The 26,973-nt window shown below is 38.2% G+C and overlaps 1 protein-coding gene across 1 annotated transcript in view; it reads left to right on the top strand.

Annotated features, from left to right (window-relative positions):
* The window catches only part of LOC126596841 (uncharacterized), a 52,791-nt gene extending 26,077 nt beyond the window's left edge, over positions 1–26,714 (top strand). Inside the window, exons 2-3 of the mRNA XM_050263495.1 lie at positions 25,585–26,204; positions 26,307–26,714. Coding sequence (XP_050119452.1) covers positions 25,595–26,204; positions 26,307–26,503 — 807 coding nt within the window. The 5' untranslated portion in view covers positions 25,585–25,594 and the 3' untranslated portion in view covers positions 26,504–26,714. The remainder of the gene's footprint in view (positions 1–25,584; positions 26,205–26,306) is intronic.
* The last annotated feature ends 259 nt before the right edge of the window (positions 26,715–26,973 follow it).

Raw genomic sequence — 26,973 nt, 5'->3', positions numbered from 1 at the left:
CCTTGCAAGGCAAGGAATTAGGGTATCTAGAAGCTAGGGTGCGGCACCAAAGTAGGGATTAAGGATAGGGCTTCTAGAAAGCCCCAAAACTGATAGGAATGGCATGAAACCCACGGCAAGGATGGAAACTTTCTAGAAACTTCTCATTTGTGTCCTACAACACTTAGGAGTCCTTCTAGCATTAGGAAAACATGTCTTAATCCTCTCTTGACTTGGAATTCTTCTCCTACTTCATCTTGGAAACCTTTCCTTCTTGGACTTGGAAATCTTCTTTGTAGCTGCAACTTGATGCCATTTGGATTTAACTTTCCTACTTCGAGTAGGAAACCTTGTTTGAGTAGGAATCTTCATTCTTCTAGGAATCCATCTTCAACTAGGAATCCCTCGTAGATTAGGAATCCTTCTTCAATTAGGAATCCTTTGTTGATTAGGATTTCATCTTTTAATTAGGCGTTTTCCCACTTCGACTAGGAAACCTTTTTCAAGTAGGAAACATCATCTTCAAATCTTCAATTTCGTCCATCCTCTTGGCTCCAAGCATATGATGTCCATTCCAAGCTCTTAGAACCTGAAAACACATAAAACTAGCTTCCTTTTCCATCCTCTTTGCTCCAAAAGGCTCCAAAATGCTTCCTTTTGCATACTTTGCCCTTAGAACCTGAAAACACATAAAACTAGCTTAAAAGACTACTTTACTAAGGAAAAACACTATAAATGCACAAGAACAAGCTAAACTAAGGCGCATAAATATGCTCCTATCATATACTATTGATTTTTCCCAGAAATTGAATTTAAATGAAAGTATGTTTTAAAATGCCATGCATGCATATTATGAAATATTTGAGTTAGTAATTGATGCATATATATATGTGAAATGGTGCTGTGGACGCACAGGTGAGTATCATGTGAGTTTTATGTTAATCATGTGATTTATTGTGATGTGAATTGTATTGAAAGATCAAACCTGCACCTCTGGTGTTAGTGCTTATATTATTCACCCCGCACCACACGCTCACCTTGGATCCAAGTAGGTGTATGTCGTATAGACCATTAAAGGGTTCCGACATGTCGTATAGACCATGAGAAGTGGTTTCGACTTGTAGGTGATTTTAGATTATTATACAGTTGTTGATGAGAGAAGCACTAGAGCGTATTCTTACACCATTCTTGTCGTACAGACTACTTCAGGTAGTTCCGATTTATGTGTAGAGTAGCGCCGTACAGGTCACTGTGGTGACTCTGATTGGATTGGATATTGAGCTATAGAACTAACCGTACAGGACCAACTGTAGGGTCTCTGGTTAATTCATTATTTCACCTGTTATAATGTTGCATCCTTATTCTATTATTGACGCTTATAGCATGGCATACTTTCTGGTTTTTTATAAAGATTGGTGATTTGAGATATTTGAAGAATTATATGAATATTATGTTATTTTCTGGGAAAGTATACAGGTTTTACAGTGAGGGGTTAGAAATGTTGTTAAATAAAATGTTTTCGAAAAGCTTTGTTTTACTGACCCACTTAATTTTGTTTTGCGCCCCTCCAGGTTCTAGTTAGCGGTGTGGTGGCTCACGAGGATTCCCACGACGTTTTGACAGACTACATAAATGTAGGACTCACCTCCGGGTGTTGTAATTTAGTTATGGTCCTACTTGATTGCACCTAGTACTTATGCTTTGAATATGTGTGTTTCACACTTAAACTCACTTTAGCATGTTACTTGGATATTATTGCTAGTAGTTGGTTTTTATTCCTTCGTATTTCTCTTATCTATTGGTTCCGCGTTGCACTTTTGGTTACGTCACGCCCACGTGACGACCAACACGCCTTGATTTTAGGATCGGGGTGTGTTAGTTTGGTATCAGAGCCTAAGTTTGCAGTCCTGTATAAATTGTTATTACTCTAATGATTTTTTGATGTCTTCTGTCAGAACTATGCCGCTTCGTAGGGAATCACGTCGTTCTTTTGAGCCTAATTTCCCTGATATAACCCAATTAGGGGAAGCGATGGCCCATGCCTTTCAGAATGCAATCCGTCCTCCTCCTCCTTAGAGAACACCCCTGGAGACTATGTATAATCTGAAATTAGACCGCTTCATAGGTAATGAGGGTCATGAAGGGGCAGAAAAATGGTTAGACCATGTTGAGAAGACTTTTCAGGTGATGCAGAGTCAATGGAATCTTCCTACTAATAGATGGGTTGAGACCACTACTTGGTTTTTAGGGCGAGAGCCAGCAGCTTGGTGGGTAAATCAAACTCAGTTTATGTCACCTGAGATGGCAGCCAATTGGGAAGTATTCAAAGAGAATTTTAAGAAAAGATTTGTTCCCCCGAAGTACATTGATCGTAAGAAGCAGGAGTTCACACAATTGAAGCAAAAGAATATGTCGGCGCATGAGTATTACAGGAAGTTTACAGACTTATCTCGCTATAATCCTGATACAGCTGGTAATCAGGTACAGATGCTTCGCCGTTTTAAGTTGGGAACTAAGAGGAAATGGTGGACATTTGGTAGTGCGATTCCTTGCACTACTTATCATGAGTTTTCTGAGATCTTGGTTCGGATGGAGGATTCCGGCAACCTCCCTAGTAATAGTGAGGAAGATGAAGATAAGAATGATAATCAAAGGAAAGATGACAGGGGTAAAGGTATCTCCACTCAAGGACCCAGTAAGACACATAATTTCAAGAAAAGTGGAGCGAGCTCGAGTTCTTCCAGCAGAGGATTTAGTGTCACATGCCCAAGGAGAAGTGGAAGATTTACTGGCGGACCCAGGTTTCAGAGGCAGAGAGACTTTAGTGGTGCTGGTGGTTCTGGTGCTCCGTTGTGCCGCCGTTGTAATTTCAGATATCATGGAGAGTGTAGGAGAAGTGGTGGTGGTTGCTACACTTGTGGACAGATGGGACATAAAGCTGCTCAGTGTCCCTAGAGTCAGCAGAGGTCTCAGCAGTTTGCTATGCCACCACCAGCGCCGATTCAGCAGAATTTTGGATCAGTCAGTTATGGTCAGACGGTTCGTGATGGTGCTTACCACTATCAGGGTGATGCTTTCGAACAGAATCAGTATTCCCAGGATCCTTATTTTCAGACTGGGTATTCCCAAGATCCTGGAGGTTATACTTTATATCCTTCCATGCCAGCTAGGGGATCTTAGTGGTATTAGGGAGGCCAGCCCCAACAGGGAGTCTAGCCGGACAAGACAGGGACGTACTCTTTAGGGGCGAGGTAATCAAGGTAATAGAGGTCGTGGTGGACGAAAACAAGCTCAGGGACGTGTTAATCATATCTCACTGCAAGATGCTCAGAATCATCCGGACTTGATTATGGGTACGTTAAATATTCTTGGTCACTTTGCTAAAGTTTTGATTGATTGTGGTGCTACCCATTCTGTGATTTCTCATACGTTTGCTTAAATGACTCAACCTCACCCTACACCTCTAGGATTTGATTTAGAGTTTGCTATGCCTAGAGGGGACAAATTTTATGTTGATAGTGTTTATCCAGGGTGTCCAGTGATGGTAGATGGTGTAGTTATGCCAGCTAATCTTATTCCGTTAGATATTGTCAATTTTGATGTGATTTTAGGGTCGTGCCCATATAGATTATTACGGGAAATCAGTTACTTTTCATCGTCTTGGACTACCAGAGGTTACTTTTGTGGGTGAAAGAAGTGGGGTGAGACATGGTGTTATTTCTGCCACGAGAGTAAAGAAGTTGTTATCGAAAGGTTGTCAAGGATACTTAACACATGTGGTGTTAAATGATGTTGTTCCTAACAGTGTGGAGGAAGTTGGAGTAGTCAGGCACTATCCTGATGTATTCCCAGATGATTTGCCTGGATTGCCGCCAGACAGAGATGTGGAGTTTTTGATTGATTTGCTTCCAGGTACGGATCATATATCTTTGACTCCATATAGGATGGCTCCAGCTGAACTAAGAGAGTTGAAAATTCAGTTACAAGAATTAACTGATAAAGGTTTCATTCAACCTAGTACTTCACCTTGGGGAGCTCCAGTGTTATTTCTAAGAAAGAAAGATGGAACTTTGAGATTATGTATTGATTACAGGCAATTGAATCGGGTAACGATTAAAAATCGTTATCCATTGCCTCATATCGATAATTTATTTGATCTGCTTAAAGGTGCGTGTGTGTTCTCTAAGATTGATTTGAGATCTGGCTATTATCAGTTGAAGATTAAAGATGAAGATGTACCTAAAACGGCTTTCAGGACCCGTTATGGACATTATGAGTTTTTGGTGATGCCATTTGGATTGACTAATGCACCTGCAACTTTCATGAGGCTAATGAATGAACTATTCCAGCAATATCTTGATAGGTTTGTCATTGGTTTTATCAATGATATTCTGGTATACTCTAAGTCAAAAGCAGATCATATTCGACATCTTAACTTGGTATTAAAGAAATTGAGGGAGCATCAATTGTATGCCAAGTTTAGCAAATGCCAGTTTTGGTTGAAACAAGTGGCGTTTTTGGGACATGTAGTATCGGCACAAAGAATTCAAGTAGATTCTCAAAAGATTACAGCAGTGGAGAATTGGGAACAACCACGAACCGTCACTGAGGTGTGGAATTTTCTTGGTCTAGCAGGTTATTATCGACAGTTTGTTCAAGATTTTTCTATGATTGCTTTACCACTAATGAAGTTAACCAGGAAGGATGTTAAGTTCGAGTGGGACGAGAATTGTGTGCAAAGTTTCCAGCAGCTGAAATATTACCTCACACATGCTCCAGTATTGGTACTTCCTGATGATAGCGGCGGTAACTTTGAGATTTACAGTGACGCTTCCTTGAATGGTTTGGGATGTGTCTTGATGCAGCATAATAGAGTGATCGCCTATACTTCTCGACAGTTGAAGATTCATGAAAAGAATTATCCTACTCACGATCTTGAGTTGGCAGCCATTGTCTTTGCTTTGAAGATTTGGAGAAATTATCTCTATGGTGAGAAATGTAAGATCTTCACAGATCATAAGAGTCTTCAGTATCTTTTTACTCAGCATGATCTTAATTTTCGTCAACGAAGGTGGATGGAGTTACTAAGTGATTATAACTGCACTATCGAGTATCATCCGGGTCGTGCAAATGTGGTAGCTGATGCACTGAGTAGGAAACCTCAAGGTCGACTTAATGCTTTGTATGCTTGTCGTGTTCCTCTTCTTGTAGATTTGAGAGCTACTGGAGTAAAGTTGGAGTTAGAAGAACGAAGATAAGCTTTTCTTGCTAGTTTCCAAGTCAGACCAGTTTTGGTCGATCATGTACTTGAAGCTCAGATGGTTGATGAAGAGATCCAAGAGATGATCCAATTAAGAAATTAAGGGAAAAAGAAAGACCTCAGGATTCGAGAATTAGATGGCATGCTTATGCAGGAGAACATAATGTATGTACCGAATAATGAGGAATTAAAGAAGGAAATTTTGGATGAAGCACATTGTTCAGCTTATGCGATGCATCCAGGAGGGACTAAGATGTACCATACCATTCGACCATTTTATTATTAGCCGGGTATGAAAAGGGAAATTGCAGAATATGTAAGTAGGTGTATTGTTTGTCAGCAAGTCAAAGCAGAAAGAAAGAAGCCTTTTGGGCGGATGCAACCATTCCCAGTTCCTCAGTGGAAATGGGAAAATATAACTATGGATTTTGTGTATAAGCTTCCACGTACACATAATGGATTTGATGGTGTTTGGTGATTGTAGATCGACTTACCAAGTCAGCACACTTCATTCCAGTGAGGGAAAAGTATCCCCTGAATAAATTGGCTAAGTTGTTCATCACGAAGATTGTGAAGTATCATGGAGTTCCAGTGAATATTATTTCTGATCGAGATCCAAGATTTACTTCTAAGTTTTGGATAGCTTTTCAGGAAGCTCTTGGTACGAAACTGCATTACAGCACTGCTTATCATCCTCAGACTGATAGACAATTAGAGAGGACTATTCAGACGTTAGAGGTTATGCTGAGATCTTCAGTGTTACAGTTTGGGGATTCTTGGCATGATCGCCTAGACTTGATGGAATTTGCCTACAATAATAGTTTTCATTCGAGCATTGGTATGTCACCATTTGAGGCACTTTATGGTAGAGCTTGTTATACGCCATTGTGTTGGTCAGAGGTTGGCGAAAGAGTGCTAGAGGGTCCAGAGATTGTGGATGAAACTACTCAAAATGTTTAGGTGATTAAGTCTAACCTGAAAGCAGCCCAGGATTGACAAAAAAGTTTAGCAAATAGACATGCTACTGATCGAGTATATGATGTGGGTAATTTGGTATTCTTGAAATTGTCACCTTGGAGAGGTGTAGTGCGGTTTGGAAAGAAAGACAAGTTAAGTCCTAGGTACATAGGACCTTATGAGATCACTGAAATGATTGGTGAAGTTGCTTACAGATTGGAGTTGCCACCAGAGTTATCTAAGGTACATAATGTATTTCATGTCTCAATGCTTCAACATTATGTTTCAGATCCTTAACATGTGATTCCTTTTCAACATTTGGAGATTAATCCGAATTCGACGTATGATGAGGAACCAGTGACTATCTTGGATTGGAAAGACAAGGTTCTAAGGAATAAGACAGTGAGCTTGGTAAAAGTACTGTGGAGGAACCACTCAGTGGAAGAAGCTACTTGGGAGACGGAAGATCGAATGAGAGAGATGTATCCAAGGTTGTTTTATGAGTATTAAGTGGATTGATTGGTTGTATGAATTTCAAGGACGAAATTCTAGAAGGGAGGAATATTGTCATAGCCCATTCCGGAATTTCATATTCGTTAACAAAACTGCCCTTGACGGTTGATAAGGTACGTGTGACCTTAAATTGATTAATTCATACACTCCTAAGTTTTTGGAAAATGAGAGTTGGATTAAAAAAAAAATTGGTATTCAATTTGTGTGGCTAGGGACTTAAGGAATTGGACTGTTTTGGATGTACCACACACACACGGGACAAACATTCATCCCGTGCTCTCTCTCTCTTCCCTCTCAGCTTCTCCCTCTCTTTCTCTCGAAATCGTACAGACAAGGCACCAAATCCCTCAAATCTCCACGGATCGACGCCAAAAAGGTCAGTTTCTTCATCCTTACAACCTCTTGAGTTGAATGGTACCATTTTTAGAATTGGAAGCCTTCGATATCATCGTGAAACCATAACCCCAAAAATGTGCACTGTTCATGCACACGTGAAATGTTTTTCAGGGAATTTCAAGCTCACAGTGAGCTTAGTGAGGTCCCAAGGAAGTTCGGAGTACTTAGTTTGAAGGTTTTGGACGTCGGGATCGTAGGGTTCGAACTTGGCCGGTTTTCTTGGAGTTTCTCTGGTGAGATTTCATAATTTTTAGAACCTTAAACTAGTACAACGTGATTCTACATGCTTAGGGCTTCATTTTGATATAAAATTCGTAAGAAATGGTTGAGAAATGACGGAGAACAAGGAGATTGAAAACTCTCCAGTTTTCCAGTATCGGCGAAACTAGTCCGACGACTGGAGGTAGAAAATGACACGCGTGGGGGCACGTGCAGCATTGGAAATTTTTTCTGAAAATACCTCGACGTCTGTGACGTCGAGTAGGTCACTGTGGTATATTCATATACCCAATTTGAGCTTCGTGTGAGAAGTTATTACATATTGTCGATTATGTGCTTTAAATAGCGTTTTTATAGTTGTTTCGCATATAAGTGATCTATCCCGAGGACGAGCGCGTTCAAAGGCGTCACGGGGGTTACGACCCTTCAACATACCAGTGAGTGGGCAGTTATTTTCTGTTTTTACCTATATACTATTGATTTTTCCCAGAAATTGAATTTAAATGAAAGTATGTTTTAAAATGCCATGCATGCATATTATGAAATATTTGAGTTAGTAATTGATGCATATATATATGTGAAATGGTGCTGTGGACGCACAGGTGAGTTTTATGTTAATCATGTGATTTATTATGATGTGAATTGTATTGAAAGCTCAAACTTGCACCCCTGGTGTTAGTGCTTATATTATTCACCCCGCACCACACACTCACCTTGGATCCAAGTAGGTGCATGTCATACAGACCATTAGAGGGTTCTGACATGTCCTACAAACCATGAAAGGTGGTTCCGACTTGTAGGTGATTTTAGATTATTATACAGTTGTTGATGAGAGAAGCACTAGAGCGTATTCTTACACCATTATTGTCGTACAGACTACTTTAGGTAGTTCCGATTTATGTGCAGAGTAGCGCCGTACAGGTCACTGCGATAACTCCGGTTGGATTAGATATTGACCTATAGAACTAACCGTACAGGACTAACTATAGGGTCTCCAGTTGATTCATTATTTCACCTGTTATAATGTTGCATCCTTATTCTGTTTTTGACGCTTATAGCATGGCATACTTTCTGGTTTTTGATAAAGATTGGTGATTTGAGATATTTGAAGAATTATATGCAAATTATGTTATTTTCTGGGAAAGTATACAGGTTTTACAGTGAGGGGTTAGAAATGTTGTTAAATGAAATGTTTTCAAAAAGCTTTGTTTTACTGACCCACTCAATTTTGTTTTGCGTCCCTCCAAGTTCTAATTAGTGGTGTGGTGGCTCACAAGAATTCCCACGGCTTTCTGACAGACTACATAAATGTAGGACTCACCTTCGGGTGTTGTAATTTAGTTATGGTCCTACTTGATTGTATCTAGTACTTATGCTTTGAATATGTGTGTTTCACACTTAAACTCACTCTAGCATGTTACTTGGATATTATTGCTAGTAGTTGGTTTTTATTCGTTCGTATTTCTTTTATCTATTGCTTTCGCGTCGCACTTTTGGTTACGTCACGCCCACGTGACGGCCAACACGCCTTGATTCTAGGATCGGGGTGTGTCAGTAATTTTGTCATTCTTGTCCAAAAATCCACGTGTTACCTCCACAATTTTTTGAGGTTATTTTTGTCTCCACAAGTACCATGCCATCCAACTTTTTATAATAGAAGAAATAGTACATCATGTGATTTGTGTTTACACATAGAAGTTGAAGTTATGAGGTCAAAGTAATGGGATTAGTTATCCCATACACTAAATATTAGATTGGATTATCTACATTTTGGGCATGCATTATTTGGAAAACTCCTCATTATTTGGTTGGAGAAAATTTTTTATATTGTTGAAATTAAAATCCAAACAAAAGGTCTTGATTTAGATTGAGAATATGATAATATAAAGGGAGAATGGTCATTTTGGTTCCAGTCTCTAATCAAGTTAATTGTTAGATTGAAACCTTATTTGTTTAAATATTTTGATTGGGGTTCTTAGCCTCATTTAAGAGATTTAACTCATGCATTTATGCATTTAATGTCCCACCAGTTATGAAATTTAAACAAATTCAAACTATATTTTTAAAATGTAATAAATACTAAAAATCAATTTTAGAGTATTATTGTTCTTCACAAAAACTATAACAAAAGAATAATGTATCCACTTAATTATTAACATATTTTAAAAATAAAATAAATACATATAATTAGCATGGGTACATTTAGCAAAATTAAAAATGGGAACAAATAAATTTAAAAATATGGGTACAAATGCAAATAAAAGTTTAAAAAAATATGGGCACAAAAAGAAATTAATATATGGGTACAAATTAAAACTGAAAAGAAAATTGGTATAAATTAAAAAAATGGTTGCAAATAAAAAAATGGGTACAAACTAAAAATAAAAATATATGATAAAAAATTAGCCATAAATAGAAATATACCAAATGTAACGTTTCTAACACTAAATGATGAATATATTTAAAAATAAAAAATATTTTATTATTCAAATAATTAATGACATTTATTAAAATCTAAACTTGATCAAAAATTGAAAAAAAATAAGGTTTTAATCATTTAGTAAAATATATTCATTTAGTGTTAGAAACTTTACATTTGGTATATTTATAGTTATGACCAAACTTTGTATCATATATTTCTATTTTTAGTTTCTACCAATTTTTTAATTTGCAACCCTTTTTATAAATTGTACCAATTTTCTTTTTAGTTTTAATTTGTAACCATATATTAATTTCTTTTTGTGCCCATTTTTTTTAAACTTTTATTTGTACTAATTTTTTAACCTTTTATTTGTACCCATAAGTTATTTCTAATGTATCCATTTTTATTTAAAAATGTACCACTTTGTTACATGCAAAATGTACCAATTTGTTTTTGTTTTATAAGTACCATTCCTTTTATGTAAAATGTACCCATTTTTTTAATGTACAATCTTTTTTTTTAATCTAAAATGTACCCATTGTTTTTTTTTATATATAAAATGTACCTCTTGTTTTTTATATAAAATGTACTAATTTAATTTATATAAAACGTGCCCCTGTTTTGTATAAAATGTACCAATTTTTGTATGTGAAATGTATATACATTTTTATATAAATCTACCAATTTTTTATATGTAAAATGTGCTCAAATTTTATTATATAAATGTACTCATATTATAAAAAATAGAAAAATAGAAAAAAATCTAGAATGGACCCATAAGTTTTTTATTTTATTTTATTTTATTTTTTGTGGAAACCCATAAGCAAATTTGAATAGTTACATTAGTGGTGTAAATGAAAGTTGTTGATGCACAAAATCAGTGAGGACTTTGGTACAACAGAAAGTGTTAAGTTTGTGACATTTGCTAGATTGCTCCGGTCACTAGTATGGATAAGTATGTAAATGGATAGAGATAGGGAAGCAAACACAAGATGTACGTGGTTCACCCAGATTGGCTACGTCCACGGAGTAGAGGAGTTCTCATTAATTGTGAAGGGTTTACATAAGTACATAGGTTCAAGCTCTCGTTTAGTGAGTACAAGTGAATGATTTAGTACAAATGACATTAGGAAATATTGTGAGAGAATGATCTCTATTTATAGAAGAGAGTTTCTAGTTTCATTCTAACATTGACACGTGTCGTGTTGTGATTGGCTTCAGATGTTAACACGTGTCGTGCTATGATTGGCTTTTGATGTCGACACGTGTCGCACTTTGATTGGCCTCCTGGTTGAAGGGAAACTCTTCTGGGTCCTTGACGGTATAACGTTGACCGGTGTTCAGTAGTTTCGGGATTGGTTAAGTATGGTACAAACAGTGCTCCCTTAAGTTCCCGAGTGAGGGAAGCTCCTCGGTTGGGGACTTGCAAGATCCAAGCCATTGAGTAATCACAAAACTTCTAAGTACCGAAGTGTGGAATCATTTTCACTTGCCTTATCTGTCTCATATGTAGATGTGGCATCTTCTTTGGAAGTACTTTTCCTCCATCCAGGGGTGGTCTCTTTAACCGATGAAGATGCACAAGGTAATGTATCAATTTCACTTGAAGCTTACTTGTAGTTTCGGGCTTGGTCAAGTGCGATACAAACCCTATAGTAGGAGTCCCCCAAGTCGCCGAGTTAGGAGATTTGTCGAAGGAGGTAACAGACAAGGTAAGCAATCAAACTTCCAAGCAAGCAACCTAGATTAGAGGTTCGACTTCGGCTTTCGGTTGATTGTTCTCCTTCTCCTAGTGTCGTAAATAGCACCAAGGATAAGGAGAAGCAAATGGAGAAGAGATGATATGAGATACTTTTGCTTTTGAAGAAGTAACTTTCCACAGGCTTATTCTTGAACTGGGCTGGAGGGTTTTCTGGTTTCCTCTAAAGTATAAAGCCGACTCAAGAATTTAAGGGTCAAAACATGTCCATCAAATCTAGAGTACGTTCGACCCTGATGATATGGGATACTTTTGCTGTTGACAAAGTAGTGGATGTATCGGCATGTGTTCTATTACGCTTGTCTCCACATGCTTCCTTGTATCTTTCTCACTTGCCCTACCTATTCCTCAGGCAGATGTGGTATCTTCTCTGGAAGCATAAGATGTTGAAGATGAGTACTCGAGAGCAATGTTAGGTAAGTAATAAGGCAAGGGGTTCCAGGCAGTTAGTTCCTGACTGGAAACTTGATTCCAAGTGCTGACTGATTGCTTTCTTTCTCCTTGTCTTGCAGGTAAGAACAAGGCCAAAGGAAAAGACAGGGAAAAAGCATGATATGGGATACTCTTGCTTTTAACCCTGATGATATGAGATACTCTTTCTCTGGTGTGGCTTGTTTGCAGAGGTATTATAGGGAGGAAAAGAAGCTGAGTATTTCGAGAGACTTTACTGAGAGTGCCCTCTCGGATGTGAAGAAAAGTTGAGCATTTTTTTTATTTGCACGTTTGCCTGGCTGTGGAAGATGGAGGTCGACATATATAGGAGTCTCCCTAACAACAAGTAGTAGTGTTATTCCTTTACCCTTCTTGGTTATAGCAATGTAGTGGGAGCTGCAAGCTTCACGTGTTTTAACTTTGTCAGAGTACTTTGAAAAAGTGGTCTGTGGTATCTGGAAAGCTGATGTTGCATGTGAAGATTGCAGATAAGCTTTATCCAAGGAAATCTGGCTCTCGAAGTTCGGAGAGCGATGCCTCTTCGGTTTTCGAATAAGCAATCCTGTCGGGAAGTTGGCTCTCGAGATTCAGAGAACTGTGCATCTTCGATTTTTGAGAAAACAATCTTGTTGGAAGTCTGGCTCTCGAGATTCAGAGAGCAGTATCTCTTTGATTTTTAAGAAAGTAATCCTGTTGGGAGTCTGGCTCTCGAGATTCGGAGGGCGATGCTTCTTCGATTTTTGAGCACGTAATCCTGTTGGGAGTCAAGCTCTCGAGATTCGGAGAGCGGTGCCTCTTCAATTTTTGAGAAAGCAATCCTATTGGGAGTCTGACTCTCGAGATTTGGATAGTGGTGCCTCTTCGATTTTTGAGAAAGCAATCCTGTTGGGAGTCTGACTCTTGAGATTCGGAGAGCAGTGTCTCTTCGATTTTTGAGAAAGTAATCCTGTTGGGAGTCTGGCTCTCGAGATTCGGAGGGCGGTGCCTCTTCGATTTTTTAGCAAGCAATCTTGTTGGGAGTGTTTTCTCGAATATGAGTAAAGGTTGGGCATTTTTGCCAGCCTGCCTTGTCATGGAGCACGGAGGTTGACACACATTGGGATTTTCTAGTTATCAAGCAGTGGTGTTTTTCCTTTACCCTTGTGGGTAATAGTAGGGTAGTTGGACCTTCAAAATTTATGTGTCGAAACTTTGTCAGAGATCTTTGGCAAAGTTATCTGTGGTACCCGAAGAGCTGATGTTGCGTGTGGAAAATGGTGCCTCTTCGGAATCCGGAGAGTGGTGCCTCTTCGATTTTTGAACCAACGACCATGCTGCCCTTTCATTTATAAGGGCACCAATTATGTGCAAGAAGTACATTCATAAAGTTATTGCTTGTAGGAATTTTCTCCTTACTTCAGAGATTTATTGCACCTCATTTCTCCTTCATCATTTCTAAGAATGTCTGGCCCATCCGACCGTCGTTTTGACTTGAACTTTGGTGAAGAGGCAGCCATGCCTGCTCAAGACAACGTATGGCACCCATCCTTCTTATCCCCTACTGGTCCTCTTACCGTTGGGGGCTTTGTGATGAAGAATGATATGACCACTGCGGTGGTGGCCAGGAACCTTCTCACTGCCAAAGATAACAGACTACTTTCCAAACGGTCTGATGAATTGGCTGTTAAGGATTCTCTGGCTCTCAGTGTTCAGTGTGCAGGTTCTGTGTCTAATATGGCCCAACGCCTATTTGCTCGAACCTGTTAAGTTGAATCATTGGCGGCTGAAGTGATAAGTCTCAAATAAGAGATCAGAGGGCTCAAGCATGAGAATAAACAGTTGCATATGCTCGTACATGACTATGCTACAAACATGAAAATGAAGCTTGACCAGCTGCAGGAATCTGATGGTCAGATTTTGCTTGATCATCAGAGGTTTATGGGTTTGTTCCAAAGGCATTTATTGCCTTCGTCTTCTAGGGCTGTACCGCGTAATAAAGCTCTGAATGATCAACCTTCGGTACCTTCTCCTTCTGGGGTTCTGCCCAGTACTAAGGGTCCAAATGATCACCATTCGGTGCCTACTCTTTCTGGGTCTCTGCCGACTGCTGAGACCTTTCATAAGCAACCTTTGTGAAGGCTCCCTCTTGTTTGTTATTTTGATTCATGTATATGTACATATTTGTAACTTATCGGAGATATCAATAAACAAGCTTTGCTTCATTTCAACGTATTGTGTTAAATACACCAAGGCCTTCTTCACTAAGTTATTTGAATTTTTTCTTTTGTTGAAGCTTGTATGTTGAAGCTTTGAGAGTGAAGCATGTATGTTGAGGTAGTGCTCCCTTAATTTCACGAGTGAGGAAAACTTCTCGATTGGAGACTTGAAAAATCCAAGTCATTGAGTAGTCGTGAGACTTCTGAGTATCAAGGTGCAGTAGCATATGGTAGGTGTCCCCCAAGTCTCCGGTCGAAGGAGTTGACGAATGAGGCATTTCCTTTCTAAGTGGTAGCCTAAAACTCATCATTCATATATATTTGTTATAAAAGTTGTTAGGCCCAAAAAAGAGGAGGCCTAGGCAATTTTTTTTTTTTCGAATTTTCGAATTTTTTAATTTTCAAATTTCTGAAAGAAAAAAAATATATATATATATTTAAGCTTTGTAGGTGAAGCTTTAGTGTTGAAGCTTTGGAGGTGAAGCTTTGAGGTTGAAGCTTTGTTGGGCACCATGAATTGATTTTGCTTCACACTATCTTGATCAAGATAGTGTGAAGCTTTTATAGGTGAAGCTTCTGTGTTGAAGCTTTGTAGGTGAAGCTTTTATGGGTGAAGCTTTTGTGGGTCAAGCTTTTGTGGGTCAAGCTTTTGTGGGTCAAGTTTTTGTGGGTCAAGCTTTTGTGGGTCAAGCTTTTGTAGGTGAAGCTTTTGTGGGTCAAGTTTTTGTGGGTCAAGTTTTTGTGGGTCAAGTTTTTGTGGGTCAAGCTTTTGTAGGTGAAGCTTTTGTAGGTCAAACTTTTGTGGGTCAAGCTTTTATGGGTTAAGCTTTTGTAGGTGAAGGTTTTGTGGGTGAAGCTTTTGTGGGTGAAGATTTTGTGTTGAAACTTTTGTGGGTGAAGCTTTTGTGTTGAAGCTTTTGTGGGTGAAGCTTTGGAGTTGAAGCTTTGTAGGTGAAGCTTTGGAGTTGAAGCTTTTGTTGGGTACCATGAATTGATTTTGCTTCACACTATCTTGATCAAGATAGTGTAAAGCTTTTGAGAATTTGTAGTTGTCCTCCATTGATGAAGCTTTTGTTGGTGAAGCTTTGGAGTTAAAGCTTTTGAGAATTGTGGTTGAACTCCTTTGATGAAGCTCTTCTTGGCACCATAAATTGGTTTTGCTTCACACTGTCTTGATCAAAAGTGTGTGAAGCTTTTGAGAATTGTGGTTGCCCTCCATTGATGAAGCTCTTGTTGGCACCATAAATTGGTTTTGCTTCACACTTTCTTGATCAAGAGTGTGTGAAGCTTTTGAGAATTATGGTTGCCCTCCATTGATGAAGCTCTTGTTGGCACCATAAATTGGTTTTGCTTTACATTGTCTTGATCAAGAGTGTGTGAAGCTTTTGAGAATTGTGATTGAACTCCTTTGATGAAGCTCTTGTTGACACCATAAATTGGTTTTGCTTCACACTGTCTTGATCAAGATTGTGTGAAGCTTTCTACAAGTTGTAGTGTTTGCATTGTTATAGAGGGGAAATGTTTGAAGCAGATGCAAGAGGGCTGAATAGCTTGATCTTCGTATGCCATGCACTGAAGTTGTTGTTGGCTTGCAATAAGACTTTGTTGGTGACTATAACTCTTGTTGGGCATAAGTGCTCCCCTAGTTGAGTTGTCAAGCTTAATGGTTTTTTATTATTTGTGAATGCTAGGAGTTCATATGTACAAGTTGTACCACTCGTCTTCTAGTATGTGGAATGAATGGTAAGTTGCTTTCATCACTTGGTTGGTGGTACGAAGGTGAGTTCCTTCATCACCTTTCATCACATTTCATCACCTGGTTGGTGGCACGAGGATAAATTCCTTCTTCCCCTGGTTGGTGGCATGAGTGGCAAGTTGCCAAATGATATTAGAGTACGGGTTGTACATTTCATCACCTGGTTGGTGGCATGAAGATGAGTTCCTTCTTCGCCTGGTTGGTGGCATGAGTGGCAAGTTGCCAAATGATATTAGAGTACGAGTTGTATATTTCATCACCTGGTTGGTGGCATGAATGGCAAGTTGTCAAATGATATTAGAGTACGGGTTGTACATTTCATCACCTGGTTGGTGGCATGAGTGGCAAGTTTCCAAATGATATTAGAGTACGGGTTGTACATTTCATCACCTGGTTGGTGGCATGAATGGCATGTTGCCAAATGATATTAGAGTACGGGTTGTACATTTCATCACCTGGTTTGTGGCATGAAAGAGAGTACGGGTTGTACATTTCATCACCTGGTTGGTGGCATGAAGATGAGTTCCTTCTTCACCTGGTTGGTGGCATGAGTGGCAAGTTGCCAAATGATATTAGAGTACGGGTTGTACATTTCATCACCTAGTTGGTGGCATGAAGGAGAGTACGGGTCATACATTTCATCACCTGGTTGGTGGCATGAGTGGCAAGTTGCCAAATGATATTAGAGTTGAAGGAAATTTTGTGAAAAACATGTTCATTTGAGCAACATCTATAGCATGCAATTAACAAATTAAAGGCGGAATCATGCTTGCGTGCACTCAAACCAAAACATTACCCATTAAATTCAAAGCCTAGTAGTTAGGTGAACCAAGACTCAACTCAAAACAAAGTGAGTTGAGAAATTATACCTTTGTTGATTCCTCTTTGCATAAGCGAAGGATAATCACCCAAGAGATAGGGCCTTCATTCCTTGCTTCTTAGCTCCATGGATTTGGATGGAAGAATTGGTTTCTCCAAGTTCTCAAAGTTGAGAACCTTTAAGTCTCCACACCAAGGAAAGATTGATGAAGAAATGAGTGACCTAGAGGAAGTAAGATTGCTAGCTATGTTCCTCTAGGGTGGCCGGCCTCTTAGAGAGAAAAGAGAGTTTGTGTTCTCATCTTTTCTCCAAAAGAAACCCTAATGAAGAAAAGGCTATAAAGTCATATTTATACCTACCTTCATTGGAATGGCAAACTTGTAATAAGTCCAAAACCCACTCCTTTATCAATATGGCCGGCCATAGGGTGTTATTGGGCTATTTGGGCCTTTGTGAACATTTAGTCATTAAGTTGTCATACAACTTAAGTCAATGGGCTTGACGTTCGAAATCCATTGGGCCTTGAGGCCCAAAACTAACCCGAGGTCTTTAATGAACTTTATTCGTTTGATTAATTAACATATTAATTAATCCTTGCCATAAATAATTAAACCATTTAATTATCCTTACTCATCTCCGTTGTTTCTTCAATCTCTGCCTTACACGGTGTACAATCCATTAGGTTCCTTTTAGCGATGCAGTGGGCGATTAGAACTCTTTCAAATCGATTGTGAATTTAAACTTACTTTCAATTCTCCCTTTAGTGATTATACACGTTTAGGGCTTCCACAAACCATGAGTGACACCTAGCAGTATGTCATGGTTACCCAAGCAAATCAGAAGAGGTGGAGAACCTATTCAGTTTAGGATTACAATGCAATACGGTCTTTCTCTAATACAATACTCTTGACCACATTGTTTGGTTTGATAGTTTATTCATGTCTACTATCCAATGTGATTCATTTACTTATATGATTACCTTGAATGTGATTTGGAATGACTTCCTAAATCTTATTCATACTCTCGCCAGAGATTCTTAATCATATCAAAGAGTATTCTCCCTCAAACGGTTTGAAGGTTAGAGATCCCTTGTTGCGCATTCACTTGGCTCCATGGCTAAGTGGCTTAACCCCAACTATGTCGTGGACACCCTCGAATGGAGTGACTTTGACATAGTCAAAGATCAAGGACTTAACCACAAGACAACTATGATGCCTCAGGTCAAATGACTACTTTGCATTATCCCAACCATGAGTTCTCATGTGACATGAGTATGAGAACTCCTCGTTGATCGTGTTCAGTGGACTCATTCGCTATTGAGCACCTACATGCTTGTCTTGGTGTCAATTACACCAATGACTCGAGACCAGTCACTCTCTATGAGAGAAGACATAGCACATACTGATCTTAACGGACTATCAATGCCCAATTGGCAATCCTATGATCAGGAACGTTTAGGATATGTATAAGAAAGAGAATGGTCTCATAAATCTAACTTGTTTAAATTACATTCCCCTAAATACATATTCCTTGGACTTATTGTTTAAGCATATAACATTTATATGAGAGGGCTTAAAACAATAATCTTTGCCCTTGATATTAAACTAGATTAGTTTAACATGTGAAATGTCCGTAAAGTATCATCACATGATTGGTTTTAGGGCACATTTCCAACAATCTCCCACTTGCACTAGAGCCAATCAGCTTGGTCATCAGTGATGATACCTCTTATTTAGTCATTTCAAAAATGGCTAAGTAGTAAGCCTGGACAATGGATATCTATATGTTATCCGTAGAAGCAACCTTGAGAATAACGACGTCACCATTATACATGATTCTCAATCATGTGGTTCAGTCTCTCATTTGAATTCGGATCTTGATGAGACCTTGATTCCTTGGCTTGAGCTATCGCCCCATTAGTGTCATAGTGTCGGTACACTAGAGACACTTTCTGGTTGGAACCGAATAGAGAGTTCATGAATGAACTTTCTCATCCAAACAACATTGTTGTAAGCTTCTATAAGGCAATATATCTTGCATGCATAATGGAACACACTAAAGTCATTACTTTTAATGTTTCCATCCAAATATCTCTTTAGTCATAATAAAGAGATATCTGATTATCTCTTCATTCATAATGAAGAAACATCCAATGATGGATTGGATTCATAATCTAATACATTTACGCTTCCATTATGTTACTCTAATTATTCCTCATTGTTTGAGGAATCTATCCTTTAGTATTTCTTAAATACTGAAGGACTCACTTGACAATTGCCATGGTTCTGATCCTGGGCTTGCACTGATATCGTCTTGTACCATTCTAGATACAACTCATATCAATGTTTTCATATAATATGAAATACATAAATCACTTTTCTGCGTATGCATAAAGGATTCTATATACGCATTATTTCTTTGGGAGTCAAAAGGTATGTTCCCTTTGAGAAGAGCTACCTCCTAGTCTTACTAGAGTTGTTCTTCTGATTGAAGTTTATCATCATATGAGAAACTTCCTAGCATCTTTTGTCTATCATTAGGGCTTGATATAATCCAATTATATCCTGAAATCTATCATTATAGATTTACATCCCATGTTTATAGACTATGTCTCCCATATACATTCTATCGTTATAGAATGTTTAAAGTCATAACTTTAACGAAGAAGTATTCTTTTCATTTCCAAAATTAATATATCATATATTTGTATATATATATATATATATATTCAAATTTAGGAACATGATTAACTCCCACTAATCTTTTGTAAACCTAGTAAACAAAAGATTCATTTACATCTTTATGAGAAATCAAACCATTTGATCTTTCTCTCATAAGACGTTTATAGCTCCCACTAGCTTGCTAAGATCCATGATGGATGGATCTCTACAACTTACATGTCTTGTGATTCATAGTTTTAGACATATATTATCAAGACTATCTTAATAATGGTTTCGGAAACCCATATTATGTCCAAGCATTGAATCACCATTTAGTTGTAGCTAGCAATCTTCGAATTAATTGAAAACAAGACTACATCAAAGATGGTTTCTTCAAAGTCAACCAATCTCTTTGATTGTAGTCACCTTAAGCTACCAATTAGCTATAAAGGTTTCATTATTTCGGGTCAAATGGTACTTTACCATTTCCTTGAGTATATATCGTATATACACTCAATGTAGTCATAAGGATTTTCATTCTTATTTCTTTCGAATTAAGAGGTGTAACTCTATGACATAGTCATAAAGTTCAAACCATTCAACTGAGACAGTTTATAAATCCTTCTCGACTACCTTGGAGCTTGTGGTGTAGGAACTAGGTTGTTATATTTGTTGATTATCATCTTGTCTCTCAAAGAACCCATTCTTTGAGTTCTATCTCTCGTTCATTTGCGCTTAGACAAATCATATTGTAGGATTACAATGAACGACCCAACAAAACAACATTTGTTAGTTGGTTTATAGAAGTGATATCCAAAGGTTAATTTAAGGATATCCACAAGATAATTCTCAAACAAATATTGCTTATTAGCACACAACCCCAAATCTTAACATGATTAAGATTTGTCTTTCTTTCCAACTACATCCTATGGAGTCATGAAAATTTTGGAAGATCTTCTAATTGACAATCATACTGTCTTAGAAGTATATATCCTATATATGGGCAATTGATAACATCCAACGAACTAAATCTTATTCGAGTTCGTTCTTCTCTTAATGGAGAAATCCATTATCATATGATGCTTCTTTCCTTGACATCTTTCAAGGAAACTGTTTTTAAAGTGTTACCTTTCCTTGGATCAAATCTAAGGAGGTAAATACTTTAGACGTCTTACTCATCAACTTACATTTCTTGAATTCTTTGAAACCTTTTGCAAAGTATTCGGACTTGTGTTTATTCAAAATAAATGATAGTCCAACCGAGAGCGATCTTCGGTGAATGTCATACAACATGAGTAGTATTATGTTGTGGACAAGTGCCACTAACATCTAAGTGAATTAACCTCAACAACTTTGTGATTCTTTCTTACTTTCCAAAAGAATAAAGATTCAAACATTTTGCCTCCATACAATTTTAACAAGAAGGCATTGGATCCGGATCTAACGATCCAAAGCATCCATCTATGACCAACTCGTAATTTATGTTTTAGAGGTATCACAACTCAGTTGGGATTAGTCACTACCTTGCAACCTTTTTGGGTTTTAAGCATCGTTATATTCTAAACAGTTAACACTACCATATCATCTCTACTATAGAGACAATCAATTAGATTACAATAATCTAATCATTCATTAATAAAGAACAATGTTTTGTCAAACAAAACATTCATCCATCTCTTATAGTGACGGAATTAAGTTCCTTAAAATTGGAATGTAAAGACAATCTTTAGTTTTTCCAATTTCTTTGGTAGTTCATATAAGGAAGTAAGTACCATCTACTTTCGCAGAGATCTACATTTGATTCACGTTTCGAATGTGAAGTACTTTCTCTTCTCTCATTAATCTTCTACTTCTTATTAGCCACACTTTTACAACGATTGTAAAACATAGTTACTAATACGGAATCAAGCATTCAAGTAGAAGAACCAACTGTTTTGAACTATTCAAGAACAATTTACATCACCTTTGAAAGGTGTGTTCTTGACACTTGCAAGACATTTCTTGCAAATACCCCTTCCAATGTCCATCCTTTCATAAAGAAAGTTTGTTCCCTTGGAGTTATTTCGCTTTCTTCATTTGACTTCTCCTTTGACTACAATAGTCATGGTCCCTAAACTCCCACTATCTCTCTTGAAACTTATTTCAATTGTGTTATACACATCAAACGATTTGGAGAGCGTGTGGTTAATGTTCACTATAGAGTTTACAATAAACTTAGTAAACCTTTTGGATAGGGACACAAAGGTGAAGTCCTTGCCTAGTTTCCGTTCTAGAAGTGGTTTAACACTTCAACACTCTATGATTCAAAATCATCATAAGTCCATGTTGATGGACTATTTTTGTCAACCAACCATTATGTTCTAAACATAATTACAAACTTTCAAGAGTTGTTCAAGGCAACTCTCATTTCTTCATACAACAATTTGTAAGTGAAGAATCATGGCACATAAAGTGTCCATGCCCTTGTGCTTTCTTCTCAAGTTCTTCGTTCATTTAACAAAGAAACAAGCACTAGTGTTTGCATTAACTAAGGGTTGTTCAAAGCAACTCTTATTTCTTCATACAACGATTTGTAAGTGAAGAACTATGACATTAAAAGTGTTGTCCTCTTTATGATAGACTTATCTAACATGTTCTTCCAATGATACATTATCAATAGGAAGATTGTGAGGATTAGACTACTTAGGTACATATACAATCCATTTAAGACAATCTTTGGGATTGTGGTACCAAGTCCGGAAACTAAAGCATTTGGCTTTTCTTTGTCAAGTTTTGGATAGCGTTTGCAAATATATAAAAATATAAATTGATTGATTTTAAGCCATTTGATCCGGGTCTTTAAATCAAATAGCACCACCCACTATTTTTGGCAAATTCCATATCCCTCATTGGAATTCGAGAGTTTTGGAGGAAACTCTTAGTAGGGTATGGGAGACTCACCATTACCAAGCCCACCTCACAATGATATGATGTTGGCTAGCATCAATAATAATGAGAGAGTACACTTACTCATTTGCATCTCTTGCAAGTACCCATCTTATTTGGCCTCTAAAGAATGAAGCCTCACAATGATATGATGTTGGCTCCATTGCACTTAGTTAAGTCATTCCCACCATGCAAGTTCGAGTAGAGGTTCAAGAACAACCTCACAATGATATGATGTTGGCTATTCTCGTTGCCTACCTTCACAACATCATGTATGCATATAGAACTCCTCCTGAGTGTAAGCACGCACTTTGTACTCCCCCATGATAGGGTGAAGTCGGTGTACGAGTCACAAACGATCGGAGTCTACCACGGTGGAAGGCCACGAAAGAGTGTTCAAAGCACTCTCACGCTTATCAACTTAATAATGGTTTGGTTGAGGGTTTTAGGTCTCATCACATATAAATATACATTTTAATCTTATTAAAACAATTTGGTCCTATTACAACTATTGGTCCATGTGATTGACTTAGTAGTATATAATACTCCCACTAAGCTTGTAAAACGGTTTTTAAAGCAAGAGTATATGGTACTACTAACATAAGGTTTGCATTCATTGATGGACTATATAGTTGCCTTAGGGCCTTAGGATGACTATGAACCTTTTATTAGATCCAACACGAGCCTAGTGTTGAATCTCGGTCTAGGGATGGTGATTGATTTTAGTTACGCGTTTAAGCATATTAAGGCGTGTTTCTCCTATTGGGCGTGATAGGAGCATATTTATGCGACTTAATTGGCTTGTTCTTGTGCGTTTACGTTGTGTTTCTTTAGTTATTTTAGTGTTTAAAGCCATTTTAATTTGTTTGTAGGTCTTAATAACAACCTTGGCAAGAAAAGTGCATTTTGGTGCATGTTGGATCAATATTGGGCTCAAATGGATTGCATGCATGAGGATGGACGTTTTGGGCATATGTGTGTGCAAGTGTGTGTGTGTAATTGCAAGGATAAACAATGACAAATCATACACATGCAAAGAAGCCCACATGCAAAGTGAAAGACTCAAGTACAAAGTATGCAAGAAGATGCATTTTGGAGGCCTTTGGAGCATGTTTCGGGCTTGGAATGGATAGCAAATGCATGGGCCAAAGTGGATGGACGAATTTGAGAACTAAAGAGGCCAAGAATGTGAAGAATTAGTGTCCAAAAGATAAAGAATTCAGCCCAAAAATTTGTCACTCCAAGTTGCACACTCCTTGCCATGCAAAACACATAGAATTCCCTTTGGATTCCCATGCCATGCTTGATCACTCTTGTCCCCTACATAATTTCTGATTTCATGCTTTAATTCATTTAATTATTTCACTCAATTGCTTGATACCTCTTGTTCCCTTCACCCATTAGATTTTAGACAACCTTTACATCCATTACATGCACCAATTGATGCTCCATCATTCACATTTGGAATCCAAGGGCATGTGTCACACATGTTGTTGCACCTTTGACCCATTTGTTGACACATTTCACCTCCCTTTCCATCTCTATGCAATGTACACAATCATTCATGCTCCCTAGCTGCAACACCACTCCATTTTACCCTTCACACTTTGCATCATCACTTCATTTTCACCCTTGGACCATTGCACACCACACACACCAACTTGCCATGCATTTCATCCCTAGCCTAACCTGATTTTCTAAGGTTTTTAGGGCCTATAAATACATGTTTACACCCCTTGGCCAAAGGACAATCCCCCATATTCATCATTTTATCACAGAAATTCGTCTATACACACCCTAGGAAGCAAAACACCCCAAAAACACCATTCTAGTGCCTAGAAAACATAACAGCCACTCCACCTTCTTCCACCCTCTTTGCCTAGTTCTCCACCACCTTCCAACCATCAAACACTCTTCCACACTCACCCTAAACCCCTCCATATCATTCCCCATCCATTCTACACCATAAATCCACCCAAAAATCTGTCCACAAGCTTCATGCCGCAACAAGGAGGAAGGGAGATCCATTGATGCACTTGCTTTCCAAGTTGGAGCATTTTAGGTGTTTTCTTTCCTTTGATTTTAATGTCTAATTTTATGTATCTTTGTATTGCAAGAATGAGGAACTAAACCCCCTTAGTTGGGGGGTGATTCGAAACCATGTACATGCTTGCAATATGATTTGATTACATTCAGTTGTTATTTCATAAGTTGCGGATTCAATTCGTTCATCTACTTGATTGATAACTTATTTGTGTATGTTGATTGAGAGTGCACGCTTAGTTTTCATGCATGAATATGATGCTAGATTATGAGGGAGTTTCACCTAATAGTTACAATCTTATAATCACAAGTAGTGAAGGTCGCTTGAAAACGATCGCGTTGAATGAATTCTTGGCACTAGTTTCATGCTCATCATAGTAACGAATGCCTCGTCAACACTTATAGTTCTCATTGTGCTTCATGATTCTTGATTGTATCTTTATTGTGCTCATCACGTAAGGAACCTTTGAGGAATGCTTTGAATTGTTGTATGCGCTTTTCCATCCAATTCATTAACTTAAGGAGAACTTGAAGGTTAATTTAAGCGTATCTAATTAACTTGGGGTGTTGAGTTTCATAATTTATTGAAAGAACAACTGAAAATCATTTTGTTTGCAAGTGTGTCATGTGTGGAGAAGAACCTCCTAACTAGCCTTTTATCCATCCTTTTCATCCAAAAACGTTTTACAATCTGTTTTGTTTTAAAGTTTCTGTTTTGTTTTCAATTTTCGTCCAAAACAAATCCCCCTTTATTTTGAAGTCTTAGATTAGTTAGAAAGTGTTTTGATTTGTGTTTCTACGTGTTTTGATTCAAGTTTTCATCCAACTTCGTCCAAGTTCTTGTTAGGTTCTCAAAACTGCCCAGAAAGTGGTTTTTAGGTAGTTTTGAGTCATTAGGTTGCTGTTTTGAGTTTTATGTTTGTTTAAGTATTTTAAAGTATAGTTTTGCATTCTTTGAGTCTAGTTTAGTGTTTTAAATTTTGTTTTTATGTTTTTAAGTCAGTTTTCAAGTGTTTAGCAATCCCTCCTAATCCCCGGCCTAGAACGATCCCTACTTACATACTTTACTACATTTGATAAAAAGAGGGTTTAATTTTGTGTGTTAACTTATTTTTCACATCAAATTTTGGCGCCGTTGTCGGGGATTAGCAACTTTGCTAATCTCTTGGATTGTTTTCTTTCGAATTATTGTATTTTGTTTAAGTTTCTGTTTAAGTTGCTGATTTGTTTTGTTTTCTTTGTTTTTAGGTACTAGTTTATGACCCGTAGCTCACAACCTGTTCGTGAGCATATCTCCAACTTTGACGGTGATTTTGAGAGGACTTTGAGAAGGAAAAAGAAATTGCAAGAGTCTAATCCTCCTAGTCCCGAGCCTGAATTAGAAGAGCAAGAAGTTGAGGTTGAAGAGAAGGCCACGACACAAGTGGGTGGAGAAGAGCAAGGTATAGCCATGGACAACCGTACGCTCAAGGAGCTTGCCGCCTCGGGTTTGGATAATGCCACACCATTGTGTATCCAATATCCCATGGCTGCTCAAGGTAAAACCGAAGAGTTCGAGTTAAAGTCAAGTTTGCTCCACCACATTCCAAAGTTCCATGGGCTTTCCATGGAGGATCCGAGCAAACATTTGAAGGAATTTGAAGTGGTGTGCTCAAGTATGACTCCGGTTACCGTTGACGGAAGTATTTTAAAGATGAAGGCTTTTCCATTCTCTTTAATGGACAAAGCCAAGGATTGGTTATACGAGTTGGCTCCCGGTACAGTTACATCTTGGGAGAGTATGAAGAGGGCGTTTCTGGAGAAGTTTTTCCCAACTTCTCGCATCATTCTTCTTCGTAAAAAAATAAGTGGAATTCAGCAAAGCCAAGGTGAATCTTTTCCATCTTATTATGAACGATTTAAATCACTTGTTGCTTTTTGTCCACAACATCAAATGAAGGAGGAGTTACTTCTTCAATACTTTTACGAAGGTCTTTTACCACTTGAACGGCAAATGTTGGATGCTTCCGCGGGAGGAGCTCTAGTGGATAAGACACCTAGGGATGCCAAAACTCTCATTGCGAATCGAGCACTCAATGCACAACAATATGAAGGTGTTGGGCAAAGAGACACCCCACGGCCACATCATGTCAATGAGGTAAGTTCTATTTCTGAGTTACAATCCTAAATGGCTAACCTTACGTCTATGTTATCGCAGTTGGTTGAAGGCCCCAAAACGCAAGGAACTACAATCTGTGGTGTATGCTCCATTCAAGGACACCAATCTGATCAATGCCCTCAATTAATTGAGAATGGAGGATGGGAATCGGCCAATGCTGTGGGTTATGGGAATCAAAACCAACCAAGGAATGATCCTTTCTCCAATACATACAACCCGGGATGGCATGACCACCCCAATTTTAGATGGAGAGATGCACCACAATATGGCCAACAAAGTGGATTCCGACAACCCCCGGGTTTCTTTCCAAGGCCAATGGAACCACAACCACCTCCTCAGGCACAATCTTCCCAAACTAACCCAGGTACGTCTATGAATGATGATAAAACATATCAGTTACTAACCACCATGGCGCAGGGAATGCAGAACCAAGCAAAGGAGGTTAATGAGCTGAAGAAGCAAATGGGCCAAATGGCCGA

The sequence above is a fragment of the Malus sylvestris genome, chromosome 13, assembly GCF_916048215.2.
Source record: "Malus sylvestris chromosome 13, drMalSylv7.2, whole genome shotgun sequence".
NCBI lineage: Eukaryota > Viridiplantae > Streptophyta > Magnoliopsida > Rosales > Rosaceae > Malus > Malus sylvestris.
This window is presented reverse-complemented; position numbering and strand designations above follow the sequence as displayed.